The sequence below is a fragment of the Bombus bifarius genome, unplaced genomic scaffold (assembly GCF_011952205.1).
Source record: "Bombus bifarius isolate JDL3187 unplaced genomic scaffold, Bbif_JDL3187 scf7180000008288, whole genome shotgun sequence".
Classification (NCBI taxonomy): Eukaryota; Metazoa; Arthropoda; class Insecta; order Hymenoptera; family Apidae; genus Bombus; species Bombus bifarius.
The window spans coordinates 276,548-296,810 of record NW_022884571.1 but is presented as its reverse complement, the minus strand read 5'-3'; the positions used below and the strand labels follow the sequence as shown (position 1 = coordinate 296,810).

Below are 20,263 nucleotides of genomic sequence, written 5' to 3'. Positions count from 1 at the left end.
TCAGTTCAAACGTAAAGAGAAAATGAACTAAAATGACGCATGCATTTTCAGGAACAAAGATGTTCCGGTAATCCATAATCATTTCTTCGACAACCGCTAACAATGATCGTGTGCTAGGCCAGTTAATAAATAACTCTTTCGTCCTTCTTAGGTCCGTTAAATCTTCAATCTGCTCAAAAATGACAGCTGCCTTATTTGATTCTTTCATTGCCTAAAGTGATTCGTCTTCGTTATTATCTGCATCAGCGTGCATCCTGATGAAGATACACTATAGTAATGAAATTACCCAAGACTAAATATAATGTAACTAATGACTAAATATAATGACTAAATATAAATTCTATTCGAATTTTCACATTGTTTTTCGAATACCAGAGAAGCTACTCGAACGTTTCTCAGAAACTGCTACTATAACTAGAGCTTTATCCCTTCGGACATTGAAATACTGTCTATCCGCTGATTAATCCAGCTCCTTTAGTCTCTTCAATCTGTGGCTTACCTGTGAGTACCGCTTGAATCGACAAGTCTTTGAAATACTATCTGCGATCATTATAAATTCAAATAGTTATCAGACCAGCCAGTGCATTGCACTTCTCTATCGAAACGAACTCTTCTAATTAGAATGACGGAAATGTCGATATCCGAGAGCTAATCGTATGCAATGTCCGTCGAAGCATTATATTCATTTCGTTGTAGTGTAACTCATATGATCTACGAACTTTATAATCAATCCATCATTGAACTGAAATTGTTTGAAACACATCCCATTTGTACGATAGGATTTTGCATAGAAGATCGTCGTAGAAAGGTTGACAGATATTGTTTATAAGACATCGTAGGATAGTATCGCGTAGCACAGAATTTCCCCGTGTTCGATACCTGACATTAATCATCAGGATCCTATCAATTTATGATAGGGGAAAATATTTGGAACCATTTCTCTGAATCGGTGTTCCCAACTCGGTTGACAGTAACACTGAGAATCAACGAACGCGCCACGCCTTCGTTTCATTCACCCTCCAACTGAGCGCACCAGGTCCAAGACTGGGCATTAGCAACGATGGTTATGAACTCGTCACTGTAAAAGGACGAAAAGTCCCCAATTTAAAAATACAAACGGACAGCATTTTTATCCATCACGCGTGATTAATCTCTTTCGCGTTAAAACCGATTTTGATCGGCCAACTGTCCCGAATTTTTGCAATACAGGTATAGATAATACACTGTGCGTAACACAATAAACCACGGGCAGGGAAATGGGGAAAAAATGATACAGGAACAATCTATGTGATTCGGTTGAATGAATCGCACTGCAAATTCACGAAACCGGACCATCATACGTACCAAATTAACTGTCCTGTCGAGCTTGGCCGCGATTCAAATTGAATTGACTATCGTTATGCATTGGAAGGGTACTGGACGTCGGTGAACGGCTGGCGATGGTGACCGTGGTGGCAGGAGTAATGGTGGTGGAGACGATTCATTCGATTTCCAGTTCGATCGGCTTCAAGAGCCGGAGGCGTGACTGAAAAACGTACCATGGCCGGTAATTACGGTTCCGTTTCTACAATTATATATCCGGGAAACGTCCACTGTATTTCCAGAAATTCATATGGATTCGAATATAAATAAGCAAAGGAGAAGCAAACGTTCGTTCTCGATAGTCGTCAATATCATAGACTGCTTATTTATACTCTTCTAAAGAACCCTTAAAGGAAAAGGAACGATACCCTTTCAAAGATATTAGAATCTTATCAAACAGTCGCGCCTATTTTGTCATTTCGGATCTAAATATCTCAAGATGTTAAATGGATTCAAGGTATGAAATTCGGAATTTTATCGTTATGCGTCTATATGACGGTTCACAGAGCAGACGGCATTTTGAACTTTGCCGCAACGGCAATTCATCGCTTACGTGTATCTGCACCTTCACAGCCGCGGATCGTGGCTTCGATCGTAGGTAAACTAGAAACTAGATTACGAATCCCACGGATAGTTAGCCGTACTAATAGACACACGGGCCAAATTACCCGTTCTCTCAGAATTTGGGTATAAAGGTACGTAAACACACATAGCATCGTAGTAAAATAGAACGCTGGACTAAAGACCGGTCCAGAACAATCTAGGACTTACAGAACTCAGGATATTCCTTACTTCTCTCTTCAAATGAAATCGTACGTCATATAGCTTTCAAAAGTGAAAATTGAATTCTCATTGAAATGAACAAGTAATCAAACGTTAACGTTTTTGGGACGGTATCAGGTCTCCCTTCTGTTGGGTATATCGGCACCTAGCGTTAGCATTTATATAGTATAAATGTAAATCGGTAATCGAAATGAACCGAAATCATCGTGGAATCGAAAGCATGCCAATCACAAAATGAAATCAAAATACGGGAAGTAGTTGTTCCTGCAACCAGATATTCCATCATATCGGACACTGTATTTTATTTAAGATAAGCTATCGAGTTGGCCCCGTTCGTACATTTAAAAACACCAAACTTTATTGAGCTGACCCGCCAAAAAATTTGTTGCATCGACCGCGCAATAATGACGTACGTGACCCGGCGTATCTCTGCAGCCAGATGCACAACGCTTGCGGCGTTATTGTTGTTACGCAAACACTGGAACTCCGGGTGCCACGGATGTGTTTATCGTTGGATTAATGATTCCATTGGCCAAATCTTTCTGCTTTCAGGTACAATGACCAAGAATGCTTACCATATCAAATTTTGTCCCGACTCGCTACTATAACCCAAAACGCATCTTGCCGATTCACAGACCCGTGTTACCGCTATTGTTCGGATCAACATTTTCAACCCAAATTTTGTACCATCGATTTCAGAGGAAGCACCTTCACAACAATAAGCGAATTTACGAATTGGAACGAAATAAAAAAACGTAGCTTAAGCGTTAGAAAGGAAAACTTAATCTTGCTGGTAACACAAACAACGCTATGGTACAGAGAACGATGAAACGTTGAAATTACGTTCATACAATTTGTCGTGTTGTTTGTTTTACTTCATTAGTTCGTTTCGTCGAGTGTTCTTGAAACTCTAATTACCAAAAGCATAAACGAGACATTTAGCACTAGAACGTGCAAGTGAATCTACATTCGGCACATGCCGAGCACCTGACTTACCACATATTATTTATGGGAAGATAGAGAAACAACGTATACGTAGGACACTTGGTGCATCGTTTACTTTGGAGGAATAAGCAAATAAACAGTATTCCAACCAACGCCTGCTTTAACAATCTGGAAACACGTGCGCTGAACAGCTCTACTTGCTCGATATTACTATCAGTTGATTTTACCGAAGAGACACAAACGTAAGTTTTACGGGCAACTTGAAACGTTTAAATTAATTGCATCAAACAACATTAATCTAAGGGGTGGATAAGGTGCAAAACTAGCGACCATTTATCGTAAGTTGTTTCTATCCATCTATCGTAATAATTTCAGTCGGGGGTCATTCCTGAAACACGAACTTAATCTAGATCCTGCTTCCTTTGAGGCCACGAAACGTGTATGTACATGCCTCGAGGAAACGAGGAAGGTGGAACTGTAGAAATCCTCTTGGGAGGCTGTCAGAGACTCCAGGACTGAAGCAACGCAGAGATTCCTGGCTGCAGTAATGCAATTTGGTAGTTGTGCAGCTGTAACGAGGAGACCATAGCCGTGTTACGCGCGCTTGATGCGCTGCTCCTATCCACCCTATAGCGGTCGTTATATAGCCAGTCGTATGGTCGTACTGCTGGTCGGTTCGTCGGTCCATATGTCGTATTTGTACTACAAATCCCCTAACCTCAAATCCCTCGTCTGCAACGCGCACTAGCCCCTAATCATAATCATACTGACGTTCGCCGCCTTTCGCCTCTGCATTCTCTTATTTCTGTCGGTCTAGTAATACGACAAAATGCTTGATTAGCACCCACACCTGTCTACATCATAGACCGACTCAATACCGTCGTATGATACCATATATAGTACGTTTTGTGTACACGCAGATACCATACGAATACCATATTATAATCTACATCACTCTTAAGTCCATAAATTCGTTTTATGAACAGTTGGTCGTCGATACGTTTTTACACAAAAATACACAGCATCATTGTGATGCTCTTTATTAAACTTTTATAAAGTTTAACAACGTGCCTATTATTGACGAACCATAATTCGAATCATCCGACAAACGGGGCATATCATGGTTAGTAGCATGGGCAAGAGAACTCGTAAACCGTAATCGAAGCAGCGAAATAGGACCCATAAATACAAATCAAGGCTACACGTTACATCTCGATCTTGCATACACGTTCAACTAAGCGAAACTTTGAACTGTGACCAATGCTCTGTGTCGACAGTTCAGTTCAGTGAAAGCAATACACTATGCAACGAAGACAGCGGAATGATCGATGGGATTGGTAAGATGTTCGCTACTCGTCGTTCTAACAATGGTAAAGTGTCCAACAATTTCTTTTTGCCGCGAACATTACCGCTTCATTCGGGCCTTACTCGAGCCTTTTTTGTAACTTTGCTATTCAGAGAAATACGGCACGAATGTGTACAACAGTTGAAAAGTTTCAGCCTAGCGTGAACATCAAATGCAATAGAGATACCAGCGCGAGAACTATACAACAGAATGTAATACTACAATACGACGCATTATAAACTTCCAGCATCATCTAGCTTTACATTAACAATGAAATGTTAGCTATATTATCGTGAATTTGATTTCTCCGCAATCAGGTGGCGGCGCGCATGTCCAACGTGGCACCGTATACAAGTTGGCATTAACAAGAGAATAAATTATCCCATTCGGCACGAACCTTTCATAACTCAGTGGAAAATTAGCATAAGATCAATATTGCTTTTTCACCGCGCCACTGACGGAACATCACCCTTCGGTTCCACGTACCCGCTAACGAGACTGACGCATTCGTGCAATCGTATCATCGAATTTCAGAAAATATTCCGATCGATCGCAGCAAATTTAATTCGATGACGCAATTTCTGCGTTATCATTTCTCACGTAGCTAACCCAAACTCGGTAACCTTTACGAAGCAGCCCTCTATTTTACGTAATTCCCCTGACGACGACGTTGACCGAATAAAAATACTCCCTAGTGACGGCATTATAGTTATGAACGGTTAGCTTCACCGACCAATATATCGGTTAGTATAAAAATAAAAAATTCTCCGGCCTGTTGCAAAGAGAAAGGAGTGCAGTGACGTTTCCAGGTTCACGTAAGAGTCTACTACGTAATCGAGGATGCTTACATGAACGCTGCGTACTCTGTCGTGTATTCACGTTACCAATAGGAATCGAGGTGATATGAAACGGGAAGAATGACGTAAAGAGTAAGAAGGTAAGAGCAAGAGGAGGAAGCAGAAATATATCTGTAAGAACGGAATGAAAGAAAGAGGAAGATGGTGCGCGTAAGTACGTATTTTGTAGTAGACTGTGGTCCACGTGACCGGTTGTGCTCTGAGAGTGGAAAGCCGAGGTCAATGCTTTCCGTCCAAGGCCAAAGGACCGGCAGAGCCAAGACTCGAGTGGGTACTCGGATACGAAGAGTACACAGCATCCAACGTTGAAAGCAAGCAGCACGCAAGAAGGAGAGACCACCGATCTCGGCCCTTTGCCTTTACCTTTTACAACCTGCTTCTTTTCTCCTTCGCTCCCGAGTTCTCGAGGTTAAACGAGGTTCTCGCTCTCACCACGGGAATCTTTCGTACGTGCCGCGTTATATGGACGCGAATGCCGTTCTTGCGATTCGAAGCAATTGGACTCACAACCTTTAATCGTCAGCCAACCAATCGAGAAAACGTGGAAAAACCACTTGCACCGAATCCCTTGGTATTGATGCCTTTATCTCGCTCCGTCGAAATCAAAGACGAATATAACACTGCTAGAGATAGTGAAAGGCCGGTTTAACAACCAAGTTGTTTGCGGTAATGGAGCAACGGAGAATCGCTCGTTTCTTCTTCTTCCGCCAACTTGCGCACGAAATGGTCAACTATGTGTTTCGTAGGTGCGCATCACATGCGCGCTATTTGCCGGAATAAATTCCTTACTCGGACGAGTAGCAGCGATGCGCTGTGAAAAAGCTATGCGAGAAAACTACGAAATCCTCATAAACTCGTTCTTCGACTATCGACAATCGACGATGCTATTTTCAGATAATTTTTATTCTAAATTTCTAAGTAGATAAAAAAGCAGTCATAAACTGGTAACGGATTTACTAAAAGTACGAGCTCAGTTTCTGGTAATTTTGTCGGCAAGAAAGACACGCGGCAAGGAATAAACAAGGTGTACATCGTCGAAATTGCCCGAGGCTACGCAGCTATATAAAACGATGCTTTGAAAAGTTTGCCATCAATTCAACGCCGCATGATTTGGCGCGTCGTCGTACACTTTTCTTAAACGTTTCATGTGAGTAACATAAATTTATACGATAGGCCAAGTTTCCTAAGTTGAACTTATTCGCTTTTACTCTGAATTACCAGCTAAATGATTCCTCCAGAAAAGTATGCTGGAACAGGATTGGCGATCATTGGTACAGTTTTCGCAATTGTCCATATCATATCACTATTATAAACGAGAAAAATGTACTAGGTCCACGTATTCCACATTTCGAGAGGACACGTTCTATAGTCGCAATCGCATTGTGAGCTGTAGTAAAATGCACACATAGCTAGCGCAAAATTTGGTCCACGAGCACCGTCAAGTGATCTGTCCCATAAATTCTCGAACACGTTGCCTGATTGAATATCCGATCAGGGGGCACAAGTGGCGCAGTTAGGAATGTATGTTAGAAACTCGTTTAATGCTAGCCCTCGGGACTGAAATTCTGCGGTAGTGACAGTGGTAGTAGCGGCGGTGGCTGCTGCCGGTGCAGTCGGTTTCCAGGCACGCAAACTCGCACCAACTGATCCGCCATTCTGCCGCTCGTACCGTTGCACCAACCGTACAGTTAACTTACAATTAGTTTACAGTTTATAATCGAGTTTAAAGAACGAATCAAGATTAAGAGTCGACTGTTTTGCTTCATGACTTACATCGCATTCGTACAAATCTTTCGTTAACTCGCTCCTACCGCCTTTACAGTCTCAGTAATATCAATAAGAGAATGAGAACTTCGGGAATAGATATGTGCCAAATAACAGCGAACAAGATGTTTTGAAATAAACTCGAGGGATCCTCTTCCTAATCGAAAACAAGCGCCATCCGCTAAAGTGTCACGTTCAATGATAGAAAAGGATGTAACGCAATCTGTGTAAGTGTACGAGTTACAAGAATACAGATCGTCAAAATCTATGAAATTCGTTTAATCGCCTTCGCGTGAAGATACTGCCCACATAAATCGAATCCACAAATTTGAAACCAAACGTTCTTGATCATTTTTAACTTTGCCAATATTTTCTTTAAGAAAACCTAAAAAGCTAATTGTAACGTCTTGTACCACCTAATTTTCAAAGTATGTACATATCGCGTAAGATAGGTACGATACTCATATATATATACATCTCTTTTTTTGACATGTAGATAAAGGGAAACAATAAAATGAGAAAGTTGTTTGAAGCAGAAAGTTCCAAGCAAAAGGGAACACGATATGCGTATAGATCAATTTTTCTATGTCAAAACGTCCACACACGGTGCACGCTATATTTCCTGTACTCGTATGCGTTGCATTACGTCAACTGACCCAATTTGGAGAGTGCTTGAACGTAGACAATGTTCATGTTGGGTGACGCCTAATAAGGTATGAAGAGGCGTACTCCGGACACGACATAGAACACGCAGGCACATACCTGTCTGCACATGCTTGCGAGGAAGCAGTGTGCTGAGTGCTAGCCAAGCTGCAACTACAACTGTTCTCTTCCACCGATTCCTGATCCTAGTGTCGACGACGTCGTCGCCGTCTTCGCCGTCGTGAATAGCCCGGGTACACATGCATATTCAGACTGGGCGACCAGTCGCCGAGTAAATTAGACTATTTGGCCCGCTCCATTATTGAAGGAAACCTGTGGAACGGAGCGGCTGCAGCTTGTAATACGCCACCGCAGCGTTCGCAACTTCGCGACTCCATGACATTCACCAACTTCCAGCGAATGCGGGAGACAGAGAGAAAGATTAGGGTAAGAGAGAGAAAAACGATAGACGAAAGAGAAAAGCCGAGTACAGAAAGGAAGCTGATGTAGGAGACAAAGAAGAAAAGACCTGGATTTACACTTCGGCATGAGACATCAGACGAGTAAATTTGTTGCGTGTTCCGATGTTAAAGTACATATTTGCTTGCAACTTTCAAATAAAAGAAGTTTCCTACTTTGAAAATACAAGAAGAAGCTATATTTCAGTTAGAAAAATTACATTTTTGTAAAGTATTTGATTTTCAGAAAATGTTTTATTATGCTGAAGACTAAGAACTATTTATTATTAGCGTTTTTCTTTTTATTTTTCTTCGGTCGCGAAAAGAAGATCAATCAGAGAATCGTAATCGTCTTATTTGAAGATTTTCCTCGTAACTCGTTGCAACATAATATCATTAGTTGGTTCGTTTCAATAATAACGATCCTATGAGTGAAACGACAGATCACCGTGCGAATGATGAAATAACGCAAGTCAGTCTCCACGGTTTCGAACCGAAGCGCGCGCGCGACCACCGACTTCCGCTCTGATTTTACGAATCAAAGGAAAAAGGAACCGTTAACCGTTTTATTTGACTTGAACCGATTTCAAATAGTAAATCCGCCATACACTATGGCGGAACATTAATTGCAGACCACTGTAATATCACAAATAGGATATCTATAAAATAGACCTATCACTTACTGAATTTTCTCATCGCAGGATTTGGAGTTTGAAATCTTGCGAGCTCTCTTATCATTTTACGATATTCTCGGTTACTAGCTCACCCATTCTAGATTAAATCCGTAATCTGTTTATTACAAAGATAGAAATCTAAGTGGTTAATAAATGATCTGGTGCCGCGTTTTGTAATTCCTATAAGGAAGACTATTTCCGACAGATTGTGATTTAAGATTATAAGAATTTCGCGTCACGCAGATATCACAAAGCATTGATAAAGCTACGTTATACGTACATACATGTTTCATTCCGTGTCATTTTTCACACGTGAGACATTAAAAACTTTAAATATCGAGTATTCATAGTCTGGATAGATTGGTAAAATATGGATTATATGTATACATACATATGTATCTTCTTTTTATTCTGTTCGCTACCCATCACGTTATTCGAAGAAGTTTCTTATTCAGGGAGTCTCGACGAAAAGCAAGGTAACTCCTTTAAACTCTTGCGTTAAATAAAGTCGAGGGACGTTTAATTTACATATATTTACTCTCCCTATTCCCCTTTTTCCTTTCGGTGGTTCCAAGAGGCGCGATGTCCTTTTCTCGGTGCAGTCTAATCCACGTATTCTCTTTCGTTCGTCGTCCCTTCCCACTGTCTCTGTCTAACCCGAAAACTCGCTGACCTAATTTCCACGAAACTGCATTGCGTGTCCTACCTGCACTGTTGCACCTACTGCATTCGAAACTATACGTTCTCCTTACCCCTCGATGTCCTTCGTACAGATATACCTACATGATGCACACCGCCAATCCCCTCACTTTCCCCTCACTTTCCTAATATGTCCATTCTATGCAGGGAAAAAGAGACGCTATTCGGTGCATCGCACTTAGCTCCCATATTCGTAAACGCATCGGTTATGAAGGGACCTTTATCTGACCAATAGCTGCACGACCGGCATATTGCATGATATAACGAAAGAAAAAAGGTAGAAATAAAAAGAATCGGACATCGATTTAGGCAGATGAGAATCAGCGGGTCGCAGAATCGCTTGAACGAGCAAACTGCGAAGAATGGAAGGACGAGGGACACGAGGGAGAGCAGGGAATTTTGATGGAAAAGTTTTATCTCGGATCGCAATGGCATTTCATACTCATTTTGTGGTCCCTTTATCGTAGCTGTCGATGTACGAAAACGCTAAAGTTATTACCAGGAGGGAAGAATTACATTTTGGTCTGTAAGCAAGCAAATATAAATTTTGCGGAACCGTCGATAAAATTCTGAAAGTTCGTCAGTTTCTTATCGAACAAGTTTGCTTACAAATTTTACGATACGGAAATTTTTGTTATCCCGGGGATACTTGTACGAACACTCTTCAATGATTATACATGAAATATAACCTTATAGATCTATTATATTATCTACATACGAATGACATTTGTACGTATATACATATATATCGTTCAATTTCCAACGAAAAATAAATAGGTCTTTAGTTGCTGATAAACAACAATTTATAAAATTTCAACGTCGAACAGACATAGCATAATAAATTACACGAAAACCTGAGGGCTTGATCAAGGCACGAGATAAAAGAGGATAGACTCGTTCATTCATCAATGAACTCTAATTACGGCTAAGAAGCACAACGACGATTAAACGTGGTTTCGGGCCACGTTCGTAACAACTTTTAATTGCACTTCTCCAATTCTCTCTGAACGAAAGGTGGCGACTGCTGGTGGAACAGCAGTGTAGGAAGAGACCGAGTAGAAGACCAAAAGAAATAAAAGATAAGAGAGTACAAAAGGTTGTGGAGAAACGTTAGGGCTCGGCGTCGACGGAAATCGATAATTCGATCTTCGATCCAGAAATCAGGTTTGCGCGTTCTTCGGTAAAAGCGTGTACGAGTCGAGGTCAAAGTGTCATGAAAGCTTAACCGTAGTTGAACGAGTTCACTTTAGAGTTAGACTTCAATTTTAGCCCGTATATCGTGGCCCCTGCAGTTTAATGATCTTACTGACTCGGACAGGCTTTTCCACTATTAGTTCGTTCACTGATAAATTCATCTGCTTATGTGTCTCAGGCAAAGACACCGATAAGAGGTCTCATTGATCCGATGGATACCTCGTATCAGACATTACACAGTATACAATGGAATTGAGGTGAACGATCGAGTTAGCACTAAATAAAATGCCAGAATGTCGTGCTAATAGCGAAAGTTCTACAGCAAGAACTACAAGAAAATATTTAGAAGATAATTACAAGGGTAATTGAAAAGGGAAACTAGGTAAACCGGCCAGCAATGATTACAAAAAACGCAAATGCTTTATTTGGTAGAAGAGCAACCCAGTCTGGCGAACCTGAACATGAGCATAGCTTGCTTGCCGCGGGTGATACCTGCTCTTCATCCATGTCATCGTTATTAACTGTTCTAACGAATACACGATTTTGCCATAGGGAATTCACTAACGAACCAGCGGGATAGAAATACATTTTCGATATATAAAGTATACGGAAATATTATGTTTAATCGGTCCTTGTTCGCAATTTCCAGAAATGATACATGGACCGAAGCTGTATTTAATTCATACATTTAAGGATAAGAGTATGGCATGCAGCGTATGTAAATGGAAATCGCGTCAGAACATGGAATACAGATATCCATTAATGGACAAGTGGCCGAACGTCATAGCAGCAATAGTAGTCACAACTGCATTGGACATCCGTTGTTTTTCGGAGGGAAAAGTAAACACTAGAGTAAAGTAGTATCGACCGATAGTTTCGTAAATAAAGACCAATTGCGACTGTTAGGGACACAATACGATTTGATCATACCAGAATTCCCGTAAATTTATACTGTTTCGATGTCGAAATTATTCTGTCTACATTCTAGTAGATCCGCTATAAAATAGTCGCTAAATGACTGTTCGCTCACGGTGATTGCGTCTAGAAACGGAAAATATTCTCTATTGTTCTCTATTATTAAGCAAAATCTATATTCGCCCGTAAAAACTTGTACAATGATATCAACGTAATACCTATTTGTAGAGAAAAGTTTTTTATTTTATTCGTTATTTCCGACACTATCGTACTTGCATGATCAAAGTTTAACATCTGTTGAACAATTATGCAAATTGATCAATCAAATTTCAGTGTTAGGTATTCATTTGCAAACGATCGAAACAAAGAGAGAAAGCAATACTGTCATAAATTAATTTCCCACCTGCTACATCAAAAAATGGTTTTTCGTGCATAACATTACCATTAAAGCATGCTTACTCATTAACAACAATTTATATCAACTATGCAATAATCATTGTAACTATCGAGAATTTCACCATTGTAGATTTCTATTAATATTTACTTTATTCTCATACATCATTAAAACGTAGTAATTCGCATTCCCAACCATAGTCAGTCCATCTAAACCCAAATCTAGTTACTGTTCAATTTTCACAATAGCCTTGAGACTATGGTTAACTTCATTGAAGTTCAACAACTCGAAATAACTTTCGACAACACAGTTGATCAATGCAACGAATTGAGATGTGTTTTCTGGCGTATAGGAAACAGCCAGTGGAATTTATAATGAGGAAACTTTGATAACAAACTTCGATGGAGATTTACAACTCCTCTATAATGTTATACAAAAACCGAAGCTACTCGATGAAGCAATCTCAGAACGGATTACAAGAACAACCTTGTTGTTTACTCCATTTCACCTGTAAGGCGAATACATTGTATCACGGGGAATCATGTACATACATATACATGAGTACATACATATATCGAACATCCAAAGCTGTATTGTGGATTACGAGTTCGATATGCATTCTAATTGGCGAGATGCATCTCATTTTAAGTTACAAAATGTTGTGTTTAGTGAATTAATTGTAAATGCCTTTGCGTTAACGATTTCACAGCCTATCTACTACTGTCACAAAATTAATGATACATTTTACATACTTTCTTTACTTTCCACTGCATTTCTCTTTATCTACATTCTTACATATAACGCATTGATCCATGACGTTCATAATGTAAAGAGATTCTCGTTCAGTAAATGCAAAAGCATTCAAGCCGGCAAAATATCATAAAGCGTCTTATATTTCTTCAAAGTATCGTAAAAGTCATTCGAGTTTATGAGATCCATTCACGAAGAACATATCTGTAAGAAATTATAAACATACCTGCGAAATTCTACAAATTGTACAAACTCTATGGTAAGCTACAGATTCTAATGAAAGTTTCTAAGAAATAACCATTCTATTTGAAAATATGTAAAATCTTAGATAATTCCTAGCTTTAAAGGCCGCTGTAAAACACTTTTAATTGTGGGGCCTTTCGGCCGGTAAACATCTAGGTCAAAGTATAAAGTTTAAGGGTTACTACTGAAATTTGCATATAGCCATGGCCTAAGGCATGGAATGAAACCTTCGTCTTCTGAAGGAAGTAGTACGTACATCGGATATAACATGCGCACGCGTATCATACATGTTTGTAATGCAACGTAGACACATATATGCATCTACATTTTTACAATTATAAAATACAAATATATTATCAGAAGATATACAAATATAATTCAAAGTTATAAACCATTAACTAAAGAGTTTGTTAAAGAAAATAATATTACATAATATTTAACGTTCAATACATTCAAATAAGATTAAGATAAATATGGATTGTAATAAGAATAACGATAATATTCAGGAAGTGGTGTTTTTTTACAAAAATGACTGTATCAAGGTTTTCAAGTTGTACAATACGTTGAAAATGAATCGTCTTAACTATTAATATTCATTAACAATACTCACAATAGGCTGAAAACAATTTCTTTCAAATATGCAGCAACGACGTAAATTTTCAATAATTACACACTTTGTATGCAAATTAAACACAATAAATATTCTTGCAAATACTTTTCTTTGAAATAATAGTATTATTCGCCACGAGAGGGCTAGTATACCTACATAATTGATTTTCATGTGGACGGAAGTTACAGTGCTGCCATCGTAAAGTCCTTTTAGGTTGTCTTCAGCAAGCACGCGTTTCTAACGGTAAGAATTCAATATTGTTTAAAATTTTTATGCTTTAAAATGTTCTTACGAAGTTGTAAATTGATTTTAAATTGAATTAGTAAATAGTTAATAAAAAAATTACATATATAATGAAACAATTAAACAAAAGGGTTTCAAAAACAATTGCAACGCGTTACGTTGCTAGAATACACGTTTATAAACGAAATGTCTATTGTGAAATTTTCTAGTCACTTTTACATATTTTAGTGAACTTAATAATAAAAAAAATAGTAGATAACAAAGAGAAATTAGGAACGTAGAAAATTAATTGTCGAACTCAACCATTTTGCCGAGTAAATATTGTATACTTTTGTAACGTCCCTGTTTTACATTATGATCTTTTATTACATATACGGTTTCAATCTTTTTTATACTAAAAAATAGATACACCAAGATGCAGATATTTGTGAAAACTTTGACTGGTAAAACCATCACCCTTGAAGTAGAAGCATCAGATACTATTGAAAATGTAAAAGCTAAAATCCAGGATAAAGAAGGAATTCCACCTGATCAGCAACGTCTTATTTTTGCTGGAAAGCAATTGGAAGATGGACGTACTCTGTCAGATTATAATATTCAAAAAGGTATCTTGTAACATCATTAAAGAAGTTCCAATACTTTATATATTTTATAGCCCATAATAATAGTTTTTATGTTTTGAATAGAATCTACCTTGCATCTTGTTCTTCGACTTCGTGGTGGTGTCATCGAACCTACTTTGCGTATTCTTGCACAGAAATACAATTGTGATAAAATGATTTGTAGAAAATGTTATGCCCGTCTTCATCCACGTGCAACCAACTGTCGTAAGAAAAAGTGTGGCCACACAAATAATATTCGACCAAAAAAGAAGCTGAAGTAGACTACATATAATGTTTGCTCATTTTGCGAATATATGTATTTCTAAAAGATGGTGTGAATAAAACGTACATAAAGAAGTAACCAGATTTTGTTAACACTTTATTATATATTAATTTCTATAGATGTATATAAAAACATAAAACAAACTTTAACACATAATAGATTCAATTTGAATATATTAGTCTTTTTGGTAGCTGTTGTTTCACATAATTTTCATACAAGATAATATCATTGGTGCTTGGCACAGAACCACCTACCTAAATAATATATATATAATTTTAATACGATAAAAAAGATTTATATCCTAATGACAATATATATTTACCTCAGCTCTTTTAACATATTGCTCATATATACTAATGCTAGACTTCTTTACCACTGGTACTTGAACTACATTAGTTGTCACTTCAGGGAATGACACTTGTTGAGATAATTTTAAACGCAGTTTCGTGTAATCCGAGGAATATGTCGCATTGCGTCCAATTAATGCAAATCTATTAAAAATATATATAAAAAAAGTATCCTTTAATATGTATAGAAGCAATTTACCTTTTATATAATATGACATCATTCCTTTTAGGATATTGAGGTTGAGTACCATACACTTCTCTCATAGACGGAAATAATAATTCAAAAGATGTGAATTCTGAACTTTCTTTTGACATTACGAATTGAGAATCATTAGTATGTTGATGATTCTCATATTCGTCGGAACTTGAATCATCGCTAGAGCTATGGAATATTACACATAAAAATTAAGATTCAAAAAATTACATTTGCTTCAATTTTTTCCTTGCTCTATTAATGACTTGTACTACCTTGCACTCGATGTTGTGCTACTGGTACTACTTTGCCCAGTCATTGAAGGATTCTTCATATTTAAATTTTTATTACCAGTTTCTTCCCTTCTTCTACCTGGTCGTATTCGTACTGCAAATGGACTAAAACTGGTTGTAAAATGCGGCATGAAATCTCTAACAGAATGACTAATTTTATACGCGTAAACTTCGGAAAGTAAAGACAGTTCGTATGGCCTATAAAAAATATATATAAATGAACCACAATATTATATTCACATTATGAAATGTTTCAATACCTATGGTAATCGTAATAAACATCAATCATTTCCTCAGTTGAATTTTGAACTTGTATTATTTCTGAACATGTTTTTGTTATTTCATTTAATGCATATGGTAGACATTTTAATACAGTAGTATCCCACCACTGCGTTAAAGCTTTTGTTCTGCGGGAGTAATGACAAGCGGGTTTGTGATGAAGATAGTAATCTGTTAGAAGTTCCCAAATAGGAGGCTTTCCTTCTTCAGGTATAAATAAACCTGTAAAAAATATTTAGATATAAATTTTATTTACTATTCTGATCTGCCTCTAATATTACTTAATCTCATATTTATATTTACCTAAAAATAAATTAATTGTATGTTGTTTTTCTTGATCGCTAAATGTGTTACTATAATATCTACTGAGAGTTTGCATAATATCATTACCCTGACTTGTCCATGGTGCAGTTTTTCTAAATCATAAAATAAAAATCTCTCATCATAATTGAAAATATATACAATATTATGCAATTTTACCTGTAAGTTTTTATTCTATGCACCAACTGAGAGCCACCATATTGTAATGCTAATGTATCGCCGTGATCCTCATATAATTCTTCTAACATTCTTACACAATCAGAGTCAAATTCTAATTTAGGAGATTCTAATACTCCTAAAGCACACAATTGGAATCCCAAAGCACATTTTCCTATCGCAAATTGTGCTGTGTTCGTACGATCTAAACAATCAACACAATTTGTTCTAATAATACCAGTTTGTAATGTACCCCTTTTACCAAAGCATTGTCTTACTTTGTTTTCTATATAATGTAATTCATTATACTTATTTTCTCTGGTAAATTTAAAATCGGTACTACAGCTGACAGATAGATTATCTTCAATGGAAATATTTGTATAATTTTGAACGCCATATGTATTGAATGAAGAAATCGTGTTTGAATTTGTTTTATGAGATTTTTTATTGCAATTAGATTGAGGAGAAAATAAATTCCTTTGACTGTAATATGGATTTTGTGATTGAAAAATACCAGTTTTCAAAACTGCATTATGTGCTATATTTGCCAATCGTGCCATAACATTAAACTTTTTTCTGAAAAAAAAAATGATTAAAAATTATATCTAATACTTTTGCATACTAGAACATAAAATCATGCAGTTGTACCTTTTGTTCATTCGAGCCATGTCAAACCTTATGTATTGAATATGATGTTCTGGAGATAGAAATTGGTTTAAATATTTAACAGCCATGTATAATTCTTCACTCAATGTACTTTCATGTTTCTTTTTTTCACGTTTTTTAACAAGATTGAGAATTATAATTGGAGAACCATATCTTCTTAAAAGCTGATTAAAATGTGCACCTGGGTTTTTTTTAATAATTAAATGTTGATTGTATCATATATAAATATAACGATACCATTTAACTTCCATACCTGCTGTTTCTACATAAGGATCAGCCAAATCACAAGTGATAGTAGGTTTAGGAACCATTTTACTAACATCCTGACTCCAATGTCCAGGAACAGATCCACGCATTTGTACAAAAGAACTAAAACGGCCCTTACTTAAAGAACTCACTCCAGAATCATGTACAATTTGTTCTGTTTCTACTTCATTTGCAACATCTCCCTGAAGTAATAAAATTACCTTTTAGTGATATACAGTTACAATAGCGCAACATAAATATTATTTAATTGTACATACATCAAAATTTGCTCCACGTTTTAAAAACCTGGTACCTGCATACTTATTACTCCTTCTAGCTATAATAGTTATATACATAGATCTTCCAAAAATACTAACATTTGATTGACCAATAAAACCATGTGTAACATATAAAATCCAGTCACGATGCAAGTCCTTTTCTACTGGTTTCAATAAATGCGAATTCCACACAAATCGACGGTGCGGATTACTTCGCACACCATAATCGATATATTTTTCTGTACCACTAAAAATATTACCAATTATTCAAGTTTTATTGAGTGTTTAATTTTCAAAAACTTATTAGTTGATTATTATAACAAACCTATTATTCCAATAATTTTTTTTAGATGCCCAAATATTGAAAAAGTCTTCTGCATCTTCAGTATCACTATTCCCTGCTTGATTTGAATCCGAGTTATTTGTATTAAAAATATCAGGTTTGATATGTTTTGGTGGAGTCATATTATTTTGTAAAGTATGTGTTAGGTCATAAGAATAACTGAAGTAGAAATTACTACTAAGATCTATGCTTTGAAACATCTTCACATATCTTTGTTCATCAGGATGAAAAACACGAATAGTATCATTTGGAATATAAATCATTGAAGTGTCTTCTATTTTGTATATTGTATGATGCCCAATTACAGCCACTCTACGTCGTTTAGTAACAAGAATTATATAGTATCCTTCTAAGAAACGTACAAAACCTAATAGAATAATTTTTAACCATTAATTATTTTATTAGTATAAATCAATTTTACATTTTATTTATTACATATCTAATATATTGTGCATATAACATGGTTAACTTTCTAACTGCAAGTAAAATAGCATGCAAATATAATTTTGTGTGATATCATGCTAAAAACATACATGTGCTGCAATATCTTACACACAGAGTATTTATATTGGTACAATAAGTATTTAATATCATTTCTTATTGCATACGATTTTATTTTTGAGTTTTAAATTTTCAAATTAATAGTTTATTGTAAAGTTACCATACAGAATGACCATTATCGCATTTAAGCTACATTTGCATCTTATTATATTACATATGTATCACTTACTATAAAGTTGATATTTGTGTGTATATGTGCATGTGTATTAAATTTTCTTTGTTAAGATTGTTATTCTGTTTCAAATGTATGATGTTTCACTGAATATGAAAGATTGGTCCTTACCAAGAAGACCAAAAGCTGGTACTAGTCGAGGGAAAGTTTCTCTCTGCCACATTGTTTTCCAGGTGAATTTAGTTTGAGTTGGTTTGTGCAATGGTTTCTGACATTCTTGGTGTTCAGATTCTTCTGATACACCATTGTCAGATGTAGATTCTTTGTGAATGTTGCCTTTGTTAGCAAGCAAATACATAATATATGGAAACTAAGTCTTATATAATATTTTAGCAATAGTTTTACTCCAATATTACTATGTATATTTATGTTATTTTGCGTCTAGTATTAAAATGCAATAAACATGCATGCCAAGAATTAAATCATGCAAAATTATAAAGCTTAAGCTATGTCTCTGACACGTACGCTGCTCTTACATATTACATACAATGTAACTATGTATTAATAAAAAACAAAGAATTGATATATAAAATTATATTCTTATTCTTTCTATACAATTATGAGTCATATATAATTATTACAAAATATGAAAAATTTCTTTATTGTAAAGGCATATGTACTGATAATTTATGTGAGTAACTAATAAAGAAATTAATATTGCTTACCAACAATTCCAAAAGCCGAAACAATTTTGGCAACTCCTCCAATATTACTTCTTTGCCCAGTACGTGTACGATTACCCATGTCTATCATATTTACAAGGTCCTTTATTTCATCTTGAGTATATTCTCTTTTATCATCTACAACAACTAATTCTTTCGGTTCCATACGGTCTATTTTTAATACACGGAAACGTGTTAAAGTATTATTTGAACCCATTAAATAAAATCTCTGGAACGTAAATTATATGTATTCAAGAATATTTAAATAATTTATTGCTTATAACATAAAGTAAGATCTTACAGATTTTGTTTCATAAAGGGCAATTTTTTGTATTGAAGAAATAATAGGATGAAATACTACAGTTGAAATAATCTTTTCATCCATTGCAGATAAATGTTAATTTACAAATATTTAGAATGTCTTTTTCCAATACTAGTAGCTTTCTTACAAATTCTTTGTGTATCATTTAAGTTGACGTTTAATACTATCACAGACAAAATAAAAGATAGACCTATCACTTAGTAGATTTTTCTGTCTTACGTCTCGAGTGCTTTAGAGCTCTTTTACCACATAGGTGTCATTTCCAACATTGTCGATATAGTATGGAATACTATCATTTTCGGCGATTAAATTGATACAATTCCTACGTTCGCCGTAACAACCAAAAAGCAATTTCAGAACATGAGATGCAAATTCCATATATCAAGTCTATCCTATATTTAATCAATGTCAAGATCTCAGTACCTCGTCTATAATAAGCATGTAATAAGAGTATGCTGAATCGGAAACTTCGAATTGATGTTTAAATTGTATATGAACTTGCCTTTAAAGTTCACGAAACAAATGACACAAAAATGCATTAAGCATTAGGTCCATCCTATACTTTTTGTATTTGTGGTATAGGTTAGGATATTTTATATTCGCAGATAAAATATAGAATTCTATGTAGGTACATTACTATACATTATGTACATTATATACA

The 20,263-nt window shown here is 36.2% G+C and overlaps 2 protein-coding genes across 4 annotated transcripts; one reads left to right on the top strand and one right to left on the bottom strand.

Annotated features, from left to right (window-relative positions):
* The first annotated feature begins 13,763 nt into the window (after positions 1-13,763).
* Positions 13,764-14,846, top strand: LOC117212310 (ubiquitin-60S ribosomal protein L40). Of its 2 annotated transcripts, none has more exons than XM_033457007.1 (3): positions 13,764-13,878; positions 14,284-14,483; positions 14,565-14,846. In XM_033457007.1, the coding sequence occupies exons 2-3, from the start codon at positions 14,294-14,296 to the stop codon at positions 14,759-14,761; spliced, it is 387 nt and encodes a 128-aa protein (XP_033312898.1). In that variant the 5' UTR covers positions 13,764-13,878; positions 14,284-14,293; the 3' UTR covers positions 14,762-14,846. The 2 variants fall into 2 exon arrangements, with proteins under 2 accessions (XP_033312898.1, XP_033312900.1); XM_033457009.1 differs by having other exon boundaries at positions 13,805-13,878; positions 14,281-14,483.
* LOC117212309 (polyphosphoinositide phosphatase) lies at positions 14,839-20,223 on the bottom strand. 2 transcript variants are annotated; one of them, XM_033457005.1, is made up of 14 exons: positions 19,582-20,223; positions 19,284-19,509; positions 18,730-18,894; positions 17,868-18,252; positions 17,543-17,789; positions 17,272-17,467; positions 17,001-17,199; positions 16,356-16,928; positions 16,179-16,291; positions 15,857-16,097; positions 15,579-15,794; positions 15,310-15,492; positions 15,086-15,254; positions 14,839-15,017 (listed from the first exon to the last, which is right to left on the bottom strand). In XM_033457005.1, the coding sequence occupies exons 1-14, from the start codon at positions 19,663-19,665 to the stop codon at positions 14,925-14,927; spliced, it is 3,090 nt and encodes a 1,029-aa protein (XP_033312896.1). In that variant the 5' UTR covers positions 19,666-20,223; the 3' UTR covers positions 14,839-14,924. The 2 variants fall into 2 exon arrangements, with proteins under 2 accessions (XP_033312896.1, XP_033312897.1); XM_033457006.1 differs by lacking the exon at positions 18,730-18,894 and having other exon boundaries at positions 19,582-20,221.
* Between the last annotated feature and the right edge of the window lie 40 nt (positions 20,224-20,263).

What these genes read in the sequence shown, in the direction of transcription:
- LOC117212310 (XM_033457007.1), top strand. Translation starts at nt 14,294, where the DNA reads ATGCAGATATTTGTGAAAACTTTGACTGGTAAAACCATCACCCTTGAA. An exon ending in AGATTATAATATTCAAAAAG is followed by an intron (nt 14,484 to 14,564) that starts GTATCTTGTAAC and finishes TGTTTTGAATAG; the next exon opens with AATCTACCTTGCATCTTGTT.
- LOC117212309 (XM_033457005.1), bottom strand. Translation starts at nt 19,665, where the DNA reads ATGGATGAAAAGATTATTTCAACTGTAGTATTTCATCCTATTATTTCT. An exon ending in GTTTATTACGATTACCATAG is followed by an intron (nt 15,795 to 15,856) that starts GTATTGAAACAT and finishes TATTTTTTATAG; the next exon opens with GCCATACGAACTGTCTTTAC. An exon ending in AATATGTTAAAAGAGCTGAG is followed by an intron (nt 15,018 to 15,085) that starts GTAAATATATAT and finishes TATATTATTTAG; the next exon opens with GTAGGTGGTTCTGTGCCAAG.